Here is a 13,459-nt window from a genome sequence, read left to right as displayed (position 1 = left end):
TTCTTCACCAGGAAGCGTCTCCTTCTGGTTCTCTGCTCCTGCCTGACTTGGAGCCTTTCTTTTCTTCTCTCTTTCTTTCTTCTTTTCCTTGCCTGCTTCCAGCAGGCCTCCTCCTCCCTCCTTGCTCTCGTTCTTCTTCTCCAACTACATGCTCACTGCTTACTCTCTCACTCCCTGAGGGAACTGACTAAACTTGACCTTCCCTTCTCTATCTACTCTCAGATGGCTCCTCCCGCCTCCCCAGTTGCTAAGCTACCACCCTATGGGAGCAGGGATGGGTCTTACAGCCCCTCTCAGTATGCAGCATGGGAGGGTTGCCTGCCACTTTCCCTGGTCCTGTGTGTCCCTAGCAATGGGTGTAGTGTGGATTTACCAGGGGACCGGAGTTCACTCTCTTCCTCTCCCAGAATGGGGCATCACACCGCTGATGGGGTGCAATGACCTGTGGCGACGGAAGCCTCAGGGGCGCCACAGCTGCACTGCAGCTCCACCCCCTCCCAATGAACAGGTGGTAGATAGAGCTGATCGAATAATCCGGGGCCGGCGGATCCCTAACAGATTTAAAATAGAATCCGATCCATATAAGTCAATGGGGACCGGAATCCGGAGGGTAAAAACGTTTGTGGAGGGGCTAGGGGGCTAGGTGAGAGCGCGGCATACTCACCGAGGCGCTGTCATGGCGGCATAATCCTTCCGGGTCATGCTGTTACCTTCCAGAGCCGACAATTCAATATTCATTGTTTTCCCCGTCCACCGGCGCGTGTTGGTTGCAGCTAGACACGCCCCCACCCTGAGTGTCAGCGTGTCAGCTAACTGCAACCAATCACAGGCGGCAGGATGGCAGGTGGGCAGGGAAAGCAGTGTGTCCGTCGCAAGGGTGACTCCGCCTTTTTTTTTTTTTTTTTAATATTAATTAAATAATTAAAAAACCCGACGTGCGGTCCCCCCTAATTTTCATCCCCAGCCATGGTAATGCCGGCCGGGGGCTGGTATTTCAGCCCGCAGCCGCCCGGTATAGCCGCATGTATTACATGCGGCTATACCGGTACATTACCGGCTCTTCCCGGCGGTGTGATGCGGTGCCAGTCGGGGTAATAGGTTTGTGATCGCACGGGCGTCTGTGAGACACCTGCATCACAAACCTGCAAATGAATGTAAATAAACACAGAGAAAAATCCTTTATTTACAATAAAGTACAAACACAGCCTCATTCACCACTTTATTACCCAACACCCAACATCCTCCAGCGTAATCCACACGTCCCACGGCGACACATCCGGCTCTGCTACATTTCACAGCTAGCAGCCGTAAAGCACAGCTGCCCGCTCTGAGTGTAGACACTGAATGAGCGGCTGTGACAGGCTGGGCTGTGACATTGTCTCCTCCGCAGCTCCAGCCCCTCCCCTCCTCAGTGCCGGCCGCAGCAGAGGTCCGCTCTCACTGACCTCAGTGGCACCGATGAGTAGAGAGCTGTGGAAAAGAAGCGCAATAGGGTTTTACCCCAATAACACAGGGGGTAAAGACAGGGAGCAATAAAGAGAAGTAGAGATTTGATGTGTTCTTATGCCAGATGGTCCTGAGGAAGGGAGCTGAGACTCCAGAAACGCGTAGACCTGTGCAAAATAAAAGATCCATTAATCTGAATACCTGAGAAGTGATCATTGGCGCGGCTGATAAAAACCCGATTTTCTTCTATTGTTCTCTGTGACCTCAGTGGCAGGGACGGACACTCGCATGACACTCGGCTCTGCTGTACAGCCAGCGTGAGCCGTGTATCATGCGAAGGGATCGCACCGATGCACGCGGAGACAGTGGAGGAGATGGGGAGAAAGTGCTCCTTCTATCTTCTCCGCTCCTGTGATGCGCTTGCAAGATCGCATCACAGTCGCATGACCCTCGGCTGACACCCGCAGCAGAGGGTAATTTGCATATTGCTTCCGACGCTGTCGCATCTGAAGCGGTATGCAACTGTACAAGAGCCCTCAGACGTGTGCGGGTGATGCAGTGTCAGACTCGTGCGGGTCTGACATGACATCACAAGGCACAGCCTGCTGCTATCTGAACATGAGCGTGCATGTACCTAGAAACACATGCACGCTCCTGTCAGATGTGTGTGCGGCTGTGCTGCGATGTCACACTTGTGGGAGTCCCACGCTGTGACTGCTGCCTAAGATAAACCGCATGCGGTTTTTTCCTTACATTTAAATAATTAAAAAAAAAAAAATGACGTGCGGTCCCCCCCAATTTTCATTCCCAGCCATGATAACGCCGGCTGGGGGCTGGTATATCCTCAGCCCGCAGCCGCCCGGTATAGCCGCATCTATTAGATGTGGCCATTCCAGTGCGATATCGGCTCATCTTGATTGCCCTGGTGCGGTGGCAATCAAGGTAATAGCATGGGTTAATAACAGCGCACGGCTGATATTAAACCCCAGGTTTGTGATCGCCTGGGCGTCTGTGAGACACCCGCATTACAAACCTGTAAATTACAGTAAATAAACAAAACACAGAGAAATCCTTTATTTGGAATAAATTACAAACGCAGCCTCCTCCTTCCCCACTTTATTATCCCAACACCCTGCAGCTCCGACGTAATCCACACGACATCCAGCGGAGACACATCCAGCTCTGCTACATGTCAGAGTGAGCAGCCACAGAGCACGGCTGCCCGCTTTGAGTGCAGCGTAGTACTGACCGCGATAAGCGATGATTGCACGGCAGACACTGTCACAGGCTGTGGGCGCGTCAGCCAGGAACCAATCACAGCTGAGAGGACGGCCGGTGGGCGGGGAAAACACGAAAAGCTGTGTGATTGTGTGCACAGCAGAGGAATTGAAAGCGTGACCCGAAAGCAAATGTGCCGCCATGACAGAGTCTCGGTAAGTATAAACCGCTCATTTATTGTTTTTTTTTCATTTTTTATTAATTGCCGATTCCGGATCGTGCAGCCAGAATCCCGCGCCCGGGTCCGGCCCGGGGATAGCGCTGAAACCGCACGGATCCGGACGTTTACAGTCCGGGTCCGCTCAACACTAGTGGTAGATCTTCTGTATCTGGCTGTGGCTACTACAGTTTTGCCAGAGCTGCTGTGTTCCAGCAGTATCCGAGAACGTCTGTCCAGCGCTGGTGACAGCTGATCATTTTACTGATCAGGCAGTGATGGCCTATTCTAAGGATAGGTCATCAAAAAAAATATGCAATTAATTACTGAAGTGAAGGGTGTGCCAGCTATCAGATACCCACTGATCTAATACTGAAAACATATCCAATAGCTTAGTCCTTGATAAGCCCCCATACCATTAAAATTAGCTTAGAGTCACTATCAGTCTGTGCTAAAAGTTGAAAGTGTGCTGAGGTCCTTTTATTCTCATGGACACCCACCAAAATGTTCTGTAGGTTCACAAATATCTGAGATTTTCCACTTAGAATAAGGCGTATTTACCCCTGCACTACATTTAGTAAATAGAAATATTTTACAATGCATGAGCTTTCTCTACAGATGATAGATTTAGGATGCTCATCATGCCTTTGCTGAGACACACAAATTGTGTTAGTGTTTGTGAATGTAATTTCTTTTTGGAACCTCTCCAGATGATGAAAACTACATTATTAGGGCTTGTGTCATACATAATTTAGGACTATATGAATATATGATCTCGATGTATATTGAAAATGAACAAACTGACTTGAAGAGACAGTCATGCAAGTTCACAACAACAACAACGACAACAACAACACTACAGCTGACCACTGGGTGTGTATGAGAGATAACAAACCTTTGGTGCCAAGACCAGATCCTTCATTTATGCAAAGAGCAAGCAGAAGTGGCCTGAGGTGGGATATGCCTATCATGTGCTACCACTACTGATCTAACACGAAAATTAGCTAATGCATTCATTATCACCTGTGGTTTATTAAACTCAATGGCAATATCCTGAAGGTTAACAGCCAGGTCTATTTTTGGTGAAGAAAAATCAAAATCTGCACGTGGATTCATACGGAGCTTCGCTCTTCCTGAAATTGGACGGAACACTGAAAAAAAAATGGAAAGAGACACTAAATTGTTACATTTTTTAGGCTTCTGACATAAAGCAAAAAAAGTCAAGTTTCCAGCTTGTGTTTCTAGGTTGCCATGTAATGTATCTGTGAAAACCTTCTAATGATTCTGTGTGTAACTAGCACCCGTTCAGGTCAAAAGTATTTTCAGAACAGACAACATGACTTTTGCACAAATAGAAATCAAGGGATCCAAGCCAAAAGTATTCCACAGCAAATTCTTTATTTTTTTTTTCCCCCAGACTCTGACATGAGGACTGTGCATAAGCATAAGCGCTGTCATAGGAGGGCATACCTCTCAACTTTTAAAGACAGGGAGTGGGACATTTTTTGTAACAAACAGAAATTGTGCCCCTACTGAAGACCCTTGGTGTTTCCTCCCACTACAATATCCTTTTCATGTCCACCATACAGTATGATGCCTCAATTCCCTCAAACTAAGTATAATGCCCTTAATATCCCAAACGCAGTACGATTCCCCTACAGTCCCCCCCCCCTCCAATTCAGAATGATTCACCCACAGTTACGCATAAGTATGAATCTCCAACAGTGACCCCCAAACTTTATGGTGCCCATATTGTGCCCCTTAATATGATGCACCCAACATATTGTGAGACCCTACAATGTCCATAACACAGTGTCATGCCACCAACACAGTGACTGACAAAATGAAATAAAAAAAACAAAAAAAAAAAACCCACCACAATTACTCATCTAGCCCCATTTCATATGCTCCAGATTGTGCTGCTTGTGGCTTAGTACAGCAATCTAGTGATGCCATTGTGCCTGCTACACCAAGACTCAGACACATAATGGGGCTTTACACGCTGTGATATCGCTAATGATTTATCGTCAGGGTCACGTCGTTCGTGACGCACATCCAGCGTCCTTAGCGACATCGCAGCATGTGACACGTACGAGCGATCTTAAACGATCGCAAAACAGGCAAAAATCGTTGGTTTTGGAGAGGTCGTCCCAAAACCAAATATCGTTGTCTATTTATTAGCAATGTTATTCCTCGTTCCCTCGGCATCACAAATCGCTGTGTGTGACACCGCAGGAGCGACGAACATCTCCTTACCCCCGTCCACCGGCAATGAGGAAATAAGCAGGTGGGCGGCATGTTACGGTGGCTCATCTCTGCCCCTCCTCTGCTATTGGATGGCTGCCGTATGACGTCGCTGTGACGCCGCACGACCCGCCCCCGTAGAAAGGAAGCGGATCAGCGCCCAGATCCGACATCACTGACCAGGTATGTGCGTGTGACGCTGCCATAGCGATAATGTTCGCTACGGCAGCGATCACACAATATCGCACATACGACGGGGGCGGGTGCTATCGTGCTCGCTAATGCTAGCGATGTCGCACCGTGTAAAGCCCGCTATAGGCTAACCTCTCCCTGCTCCACTATCATATTTAACTATATCTGCATCCTGAAAATGGAGATACAGTTGAAATCAAGATGCAAGGCTGGGGTTAAAAGAAGTGATGCAGTAAAATATCTGATATTTTAGAAAACATTTACCTTTTAAAGCGCATCAATGACCAGGATTTTCCCATATAATCTAAAGCCAGTGCTATACTGGCGCTATCATGCCAATTCTATACATACCTTCAGTTGTCAGATTGGATGTATAGTTTCTGACAGACAAGTAAAATTACAAAAATGTACAGCTTTTTGATTGGCAGCAGCTGCCGAATAGCTAATATGTGGATGCGGTTTTGCCATCTATTCCTGCCCCTGTCTGCTGCCTGGCCTCTGTAGATGCTGGACTGTATGGGCTCCTTCCAGGTATGAGTTATCTCTGTCACGTGATAGGGGAGTGTTGAAAAGCATCCCATACAGTCTAATATCTACAGAGGCCAGGCAGCAGACAGGGGCGGGAATAGATAGCAAAACTTGACCCACATATTAGCTATTCAGCAACTGCTGCCAATCAAAAGTCAGTACATTTCTGTAACTTTACTTGCCTGTATATATAGAATCAGAATGATCATGCCAGTATAGCACTGCTTCAGTTTATATAGCAAAATCCTGGTGATTGGTGTGCTTTAAATACATTTTTTTTTAACATTTTCAGATTTGTAAAAATGTTGGTTTTTGAGACTTCTGGATCCTGTCCTGGCTGAGGTGGAAGCTTAGAGGAGAAGCTCCTGCCACCCCTCACAGAAACCGACTAAAAAAAGACCCCCCCGGACGAGCCACCAAACAGAGAGCAGCACAGGAGGTTACCTAAAGCAGCCAGCTATGGAACGGTACCTCCTGAGAAGTGCTGGGAGCGGTGAGGGAGCCTGGAGAAGCTTTGACATGGACAGAGGAGAAGATAAGATAATGGCGCCGACGAGCCTGATGGGGGAGGAGCCTGAGCGCATGGTGTGAGACACAGAAAAGCAAACACAGAGCTGGAGGGGGAGAGATAGGGGAGATATGAGCGAGGAGACAGGAGATAAGGAAGATATGAGCAAGGAGTCACAGGAGGACACAGCAGGAGAGAAGTGGATGCAGGGGACTGATGACGGTGGATCGCAATGGGAGGATGAAGAGGATATGGAGGCAGAGGGAAGATGCAGTAAAAGCAGGGCAGCTCAGAGACACAGCAGTGTTGGAGGATGAAACTGACAAACAGCACAGGGAGATTAATCCCACTCAGACTCACAGGAAGTCAAATGCAAGAATTAATAATACCCCTTCCAAAGGAAACAAAAAACAGCCTACTACACCAACATCACAAGCCTGCAAGCTATTGGGGGATGGAGGTGGTGGCCCAGTCCAGACAAAGAGAACTAAGAAAACAGCACCACCTGCAGGCCAAGACAAGTACACACAAAAGCTTAATGTGGACTATAAAAAACTGGCTGAAGAAGTGACATCACACTTGTCAAAAGAGGTTAAAGTGGCTATTGAGGCAGCCATACAAACATCATTAGCTAATATGCAAACAGATAAATGCCCATGCATCTAGACTGGCAGAATCAGAGCAGAGAATATCTGACTCCGAGGAGACAATACTGGCTATGCAAGCACAAATAGCAGCTCTAGCAAAATCTAATGAATACTTGAAGGATAAAGCGGAAGATTTGGAAAACAGATCGAGACGAAACAACCTACGTATAGTCGGGTTGCCAGAGTCTGTGTCGATTGGACAGTTGGATAATATATGCGAGTTGGAGCTACCGCAGGCCCTGGGCATAAAGGCGAAATTCAGAGTTGAAAGAGCCCACAGAGTGGGTCCACTGAGACACCAGGAGGCGAATAAGGGAGAGGGCCACAACTCAAACAAGAATACCCCGATAAGATCCAGACAGGTGATTGTCAAGTACCTTGATTATAAGCATAAGGAGGAAATATTGAGGGCCTTTAGAGAACGAAAGCGTCCACTACAATATCAAGGCAACAGACTGCTAATTTTTGGGGATTATTCAGCGGAAGTATCCAGAAGGAGAAAAGAATTTACCAAAATTTGCTCATTTCTGTACAACAAAAAAGTAAAGTGCCAGCTATTATACCCTGCTACACTGAAAGTTAGAAACTCCAATGGCTCGTTTGTATACTACAAGGACTACAAAGAAGCAGAAAACATTCTCATGGCAGAGCTCGACAAGACAAGGTCAGAAAGGCAAGAAAAAGGAGCTAGTGGAGAAGGGAATAATAGAAGAGGATCCCCCACAAGCTCAGGAAGAGATGTGGGACGTTTTGGGGGACAAAAGCAAGTCGAGACCAGGGAGGAAAGGAGGCCAAGCCCAGGTCGACAGCATAATTCTCGCCCGGAACACAGGAACCAACCCTTGGAGAGAAACCATGATACCTGAACTGGAACTCACTCATTGTTTTTCCTTTTTTTGCCTGTTTTTTTTTTTTTTTTTTTCTTCCCAAACAGGAAGAGGCGTTGAGGAGGATGCATTACGGAGAGAGGGTTGGGGAGGTGAGAGGAGGAGGGGAAAGGGAGAAAAGAGAGGAAAACATCCCAAAGTCTGGGTCCTCTTCCCCCCCCCTCTCTTTTTTTTTTTTTTTTTCTCCTTCTTTCTTTCTCCATCTTCTCTCCCCTTGGTCTTTTTTCTTTTTCTCCTTTGTCCAGGAACATCATCCAAATTCAAATGAAGTGGGCCTGTTCTGGGCGGACTGATGGCTACCTGGAGTCAGAGATAAGTAGGACTGGAGAATCTTGCTGAGGTTTTGACATACTGTGCTAATTTTTGCATAATTTTCAAAGGCTTATTCCAGTTAGTCCGGGGATAGAACATATATTTTTTGAGGGGTGATTAGGGAGCTACATATTTTGGCTAGGAATAGGGGAGCTCACCAACGTGGCGGAAAGCGCCGTGGATTTCTCGGAAGGGAAAATATGTTTTACAGTTACATGCTTTTTGTTGTATTTGTTATATTTGCAAGGTGGGGAAAGGGAGTGTCGATTTTGTGGTACCAACTGTGATTCTAGTGTCGAACATCTCGTCTTCCTTGATGCAGGGGCCCATAGGGGAGGGAGTAGTAAAAGCAGAATACACAGGTAAACATGATACAGATAACTACGTGGAATGTTAAAGGGCTGAGATCACCTAACAAACGAGCAATGATATTGAGACATCTGAAAAGACTAAAGACAGACATTGCCTTATTACAGGAAACCCACTTGGGGGGGGAGGACTTTTTCCGCATGAAGAAACATTGGGTGGGCACCGTTTACGGGGCAGCGGCACAAGGTAGAAAAGCGGGCACTATGATTCTAATAAATAAACAATTCAGTCATGAGGTAGTGGCACATGAGGCAGACGACCATGGAAGGTGGCAGCACTTAACGATCGTTAGTCCAGCGGGTAAACTCAGTATTTATAATGTCTATGGCCCAAATTCACAACAAATCACATTCCATGATGACATAAAGGCCACCATATTAGCAGATGGGGAGGCTAACATTATAGTGGGAGACGATTTTAACACCGTCCCAGACTCAGCTGAAGATAGGAGGAGGGGCGAGGAGGGGACAGCTAATGTGGGCAGGAGTTTAGACAATAGGGATGTAACATTAGAAGACGTAGGACTGAAAGACATCTGGAGACTAACTCGCCCACATGACAGAGAGTATACACACTTCTCTCACCCTCATGATAGCTGGTCACGTATTGATCAGTTCTTGATCTCGCAAGACTTACTGAGTGGAACGCAAGATTGTGTGATAGAGAATATGGTGATCTCTGATCATATTCCGGTGAGATTGGGCATTAGAGAGAAATTCAGGAGAGGTACAGATATCATATGGAGATTCCCATCGTTCCTTCTCAGGCAAGATAATTTCCACAAGGTGCTACAGGAGTGGTGGGGAGAATTCGCAGAGGACAATAAGGAACATAGAGAGTCCCCAGTGATATTTTGGGAAACGGCAAAAGCGGTCCTAAGGGGCCGTCTGGTGGGGTACGCAGCCATGATCAAACGGAAAACCAATGAGAATTATAATTTCCATAGTGAAGCAGTACGGGTAGCATATACAAATTATGTGACAAATAGATCTCCCATGACAAAAGGCAGATGGCTGGAGGCAAAAGAGGGATTTGACGAATGGGCCAAAAAAAAGGAACAACTATTCTGGTCGCACAAGGAGGTTGACTTACATAGGTTTGGCAACAAGGCGGGAAGGATGTTGGCCAATCTGGCAAGGGGCAGCAGAAAGATGACAGTGATCTCTAAACTGAAAACAAAGGGGGGAGAGGTGACTACGGATCCTAAGGACATTAATAAACTGTTGGGAGATTACTATAGAAAACTATATGGGTCAGGGAATAACGACATGACTGATGAGGCAGAGTGGCTAAGACAAGCCCAAATGCCTAGCTTGACGGAGGAAGATTTGAGTGCCTTAAACGCAGATATCACAGTAGAGGAGGTGACGAGAACAATTGGGGAGCTTAACACCAACAAGGCACCGGGACCTGACGGTTTCAATAGTGAATTCTATAAGGCTCTGAAGGATCTGATCTCGCCGGATCTAACCTCAGTCTTTAATGCTTTCCTGGGAGGGGCGGAAATACCCAAAAATTCCAACATAGCATATATTAAATTACTCCCCAAGGGAACCAAGGACCTGGATGATCCCTCTAGTTATAGACCTATATCGCTCATAAATCAGGATTTAAAAATTATGTCCAAGATCATGGCTAACAGACTAGCCGAGATCTTACCTAGGATCATTACGAATCACCAGGTGGGGTTTATTAAGGGGAGAAATGCCGTTGCCAATATCCGAAAGACAATTCTAGTGGTAGACGCGGTTAGACTGGGTCTCACTGAGGGAGGGGCTAGACCTGCCCTAGTTACACTTGACGCAGAAAAAGCGTTTGATAATGTAAATTGGAGGTGGTTAGACAGGGTAATGGAGGCCATAGGGATTGTAGGCAAGATGAGACTTTACATTAGAAACCTTTATGCCAACTCGGGAGCTAGGGTACAGACTCCGGGCTTTCTATCAGACGTGTTCCCTTTGATGAAGGGAACAAGACAGGGCTGCCCATTATCTCCTCTTTTATTCAACCTGGCAATCGAGCCGTTGTCAAGAATACTACAGGGACAAAATAGCTTTAAAGGAATCAAGATAAGGGGTTCAGAAGTAAAGACAGCGCTTTTTGCTGATGACATCATACTTTATATGGGGGACCCCGGTGCGGATTTGCCACAGACTCTTGCCTTGATTGAAAAATTTGGCTCATTCTCCGGTTTCAAACTGAACAAAAAAAAGTGCGAGATCATGTTCCTAAAGGGGCATCATGGGACAATGGGGGGACAAATAAGGGATGGCTGTCTATGTGGAATTCCTATAGCACAATCTTCAATTAAATACTTGGGAGTGCATATAGGAAGATCGGTGGAAACAATCTATAACTTGAACTATGGACCGCTAATCAGGAAAATTATAGTTCAATTAAAGGGATGGAAAGGTCTGCCACTTCCATTACTGGCAAGATGCCACCTGATAAAAATGATGAGCTTTCCTAGGCTGCTGTATCCCTTCCAGACAATCCCGCTATTGCTAAAACTAAAGGATGTGAATAAGCTCAACTCCGCGTATACAGAATTTCTGTGGAGGGGAAGGAAACCCAGAATAAAGTTGCGTACGCTGATGAAGTCAACAGAGGAGGGAGGTCTAAACTTTCCAGATGTCCAAGGGTATAATCTTGTATGTATCATGAGGCATGTAATTGATTGGGTGAGAGGAACGAGTAGGCACTCAGATCATGCGATGGAAACTAAATATGCGTCACCGTGGGATCTGACGTCCATTCTGCACTCCCCACTATCCAGGGTTGAAGGGCACATAAGGAACTCAATTATATTCCGAGACACCATGCTAACATGGAAGTCGGTAAGGAAACAACTGGGGCTCTCATGGAAAGTGTCCAAGTACTTGAACCCCTGGGCATTCCCAAATTTTCCCCTGGGACGAGAAAACAAGCTATTTACTAGATGGAAAGAGAGGGGAGTCAGGAGAATGATAGATGTCATGAATGTGGAGGACAGGAGGTGGATGACAGGTCGGGAAGTGTTGGATAAGTACAACCTTAATAGCTCACATGTCATCCAGTATGAACAATTGAAACATGGAATAATAGGAGACCTTGTTGTGGTTGGAAGAGAGCTGAACAGAAGTTCGATTGATGAGTTACTGGAATGTGATGTAACAAGTATAAATGTCTCTAAAATTTATTGATCGCTAAGGGGGGTGCTTATCTCACGGGAGGATAGTCGGACTTTAAAAGCGTGGGGGAAACAATTGGGAAGGGAAGAAGTGGTGGATGATATACTGAGAGGATGGGTACAAGTGCGGAAACATATTACCAATGAGAGATGGAGAGACACTCAATTCAGAATTCTACATAGGGCCATTATAGGTTTCAACATACCAGGTAGGGATAGGTGGTGTCCTAAGTGTCAAAAAGAAAAAACGGATATGCTGCATGGGCTATGGGAATGTGAGACAATCGCTAGGTTCTGGAACCAAGTCAGACTATTTGCCCAGTCAACATGGGGAATTTTCAGCAAACTAGACTTAATGGTGTGGATTTTCCACTTCTTTGAGGGAGGAGTAGGAGAAGGACCGAGCACGCAGGAAAAGAGGAAATACGCAATAACGCATGACATAGCCATGATAGCCAAGCGTTGCATCTTAAAACACTAGATTCAAAGGGAGGGCCCATCCATAAAGGAGGTTATGGGCGAACTACACAACCTTCTGAAGTGGGAAAAACTAGAAGCGGAGAGGGATAAAGATGGGTTGACAGCCAAGTTTTTGTGAGATGGAGACATTTTATTGAAAGCCAATTCACACAGGGAGAAATAATTAACCTGATGGCACCTTTTGTTCACTCGGAGTGGTATATCCTGAGCGATATCCAGGACAGCCTGGGTAAACTGAGAATCACCTAGGAGGGGGCTCTGGCGGGAGGGGGAGACGAGACGGTTGGGAATACCAAGGCACGCTAGCAAAATTGAAATCATTCAGGGACGACACAGAGATTTAACGAATTGTATTGCATATGTTATATTATATTTCATTACCTCTGTTTTGGTTTAATGTTACTGTATACTATCTTAAATCGAACAGCAACATGGAACTCCAAATTGGGGTATCACCCACCTCTATGTCACATTTTGTCAGACGAATGTTCTTCTTTTGCAATGATACTTGTCATGTTTTTACAAATTTGAAAAATGAATAAAAAACGTTTTGGAAAAAAAAAATGTTGGTTTTTGATCTGATTATTGACTGTATTTTGCATAACATAATTCTGGAGCATTCTTTCTTAGGGAGGATTCACATTACAATTATGGTATCCACTGAGCATTCTGTTGGGTGGTTGTAAATGAGTAGCCAAATAAAGGCATGCCTATAAATATCCATTCATTGAATGAGGCAAAAGGAGGCTAAAAATATGAAACTTTGTCCTTTGACACAATAGCATAGTTTACCAAGAGCTCTATAGTGTGTGGTTCCTATGTTATTCTTACTAAAAATGATAAAGAAATTGACATTTGTGTGTTATCGTTTGGGGTTACATAGGTGGAAAAAAGACCTAGGTCCATCTAGTTCATCCTTCCTCTATCAGTTCTACATTTGGTCACTGTCATTTATAACCAACCATGGTGTGTGTACTGAAGAAATCACCCAGCCCTTTTTTAAAAGCTGTTATAGTATCTGCCATTACTACCTCTTGTGGTAGGGCATTCCACAGTCTGACTGCTCTAACTGTAAAGAACCCTTTCCTATTTAGCTGCCGGAATCGCTTTTCTTCCACTCTCAGTGTATGCCCCCTTGTCCTTAGTATTGTCTTTGGAAGAAATAAGTCATGTGCCAGTCCTTTATATTGACCACACATGTATTTATACAAATAAATGAGATCTCCTCTGAGACGTCTTTTT

At 45.7% G+C, this 13,459-nt stretch overlaps 1 protein-coding gene across 1 annotated transcript in view; it reads right to left on the bottom strand.

The window, feature by feature from the left end:
• The window catches only part of VPS13A (vacuolar protein sorting 13 homolog A), a 368,017-nt gene that overhangs the window by 243,501 nt on the left and 111,057 nt on the right, over nucleotides 1-13,459 (bottom strand). Inside the window, exon 11 of the mRNA XM_075318171.1 lies at nucleotides 3,905-4,032. Within this exon, the coding sequence (XP_075174286.1) occupies nucleotides 3,905-4,032 (128 nt within the window). The remainder of the gene's footprint in view (nucleotides 1-3,904; nucleotides 4,033-13,459) is intronic.

Source organism: Anomaloglossus baeobatrachus, chromosome 1 (genome assembly GCF_048569485.1).
Source record: "Anomaloglossus baeobatrachus isolate aAnoBae1 chromosome 1, aAnoBae1.hap1, whole genome shotgun sequence".
In the NCBI taxonomy this organism is placed as follows: Eukaryota; Metazoa; Chordata; class Amphibia; order Anura; family Aromobatidae; genus Anomaloglossus; species Anomaloglossus baeobatrachus.
This window is presented reverse-complemented; position numbering and strand designations above follow the sequence as displayed.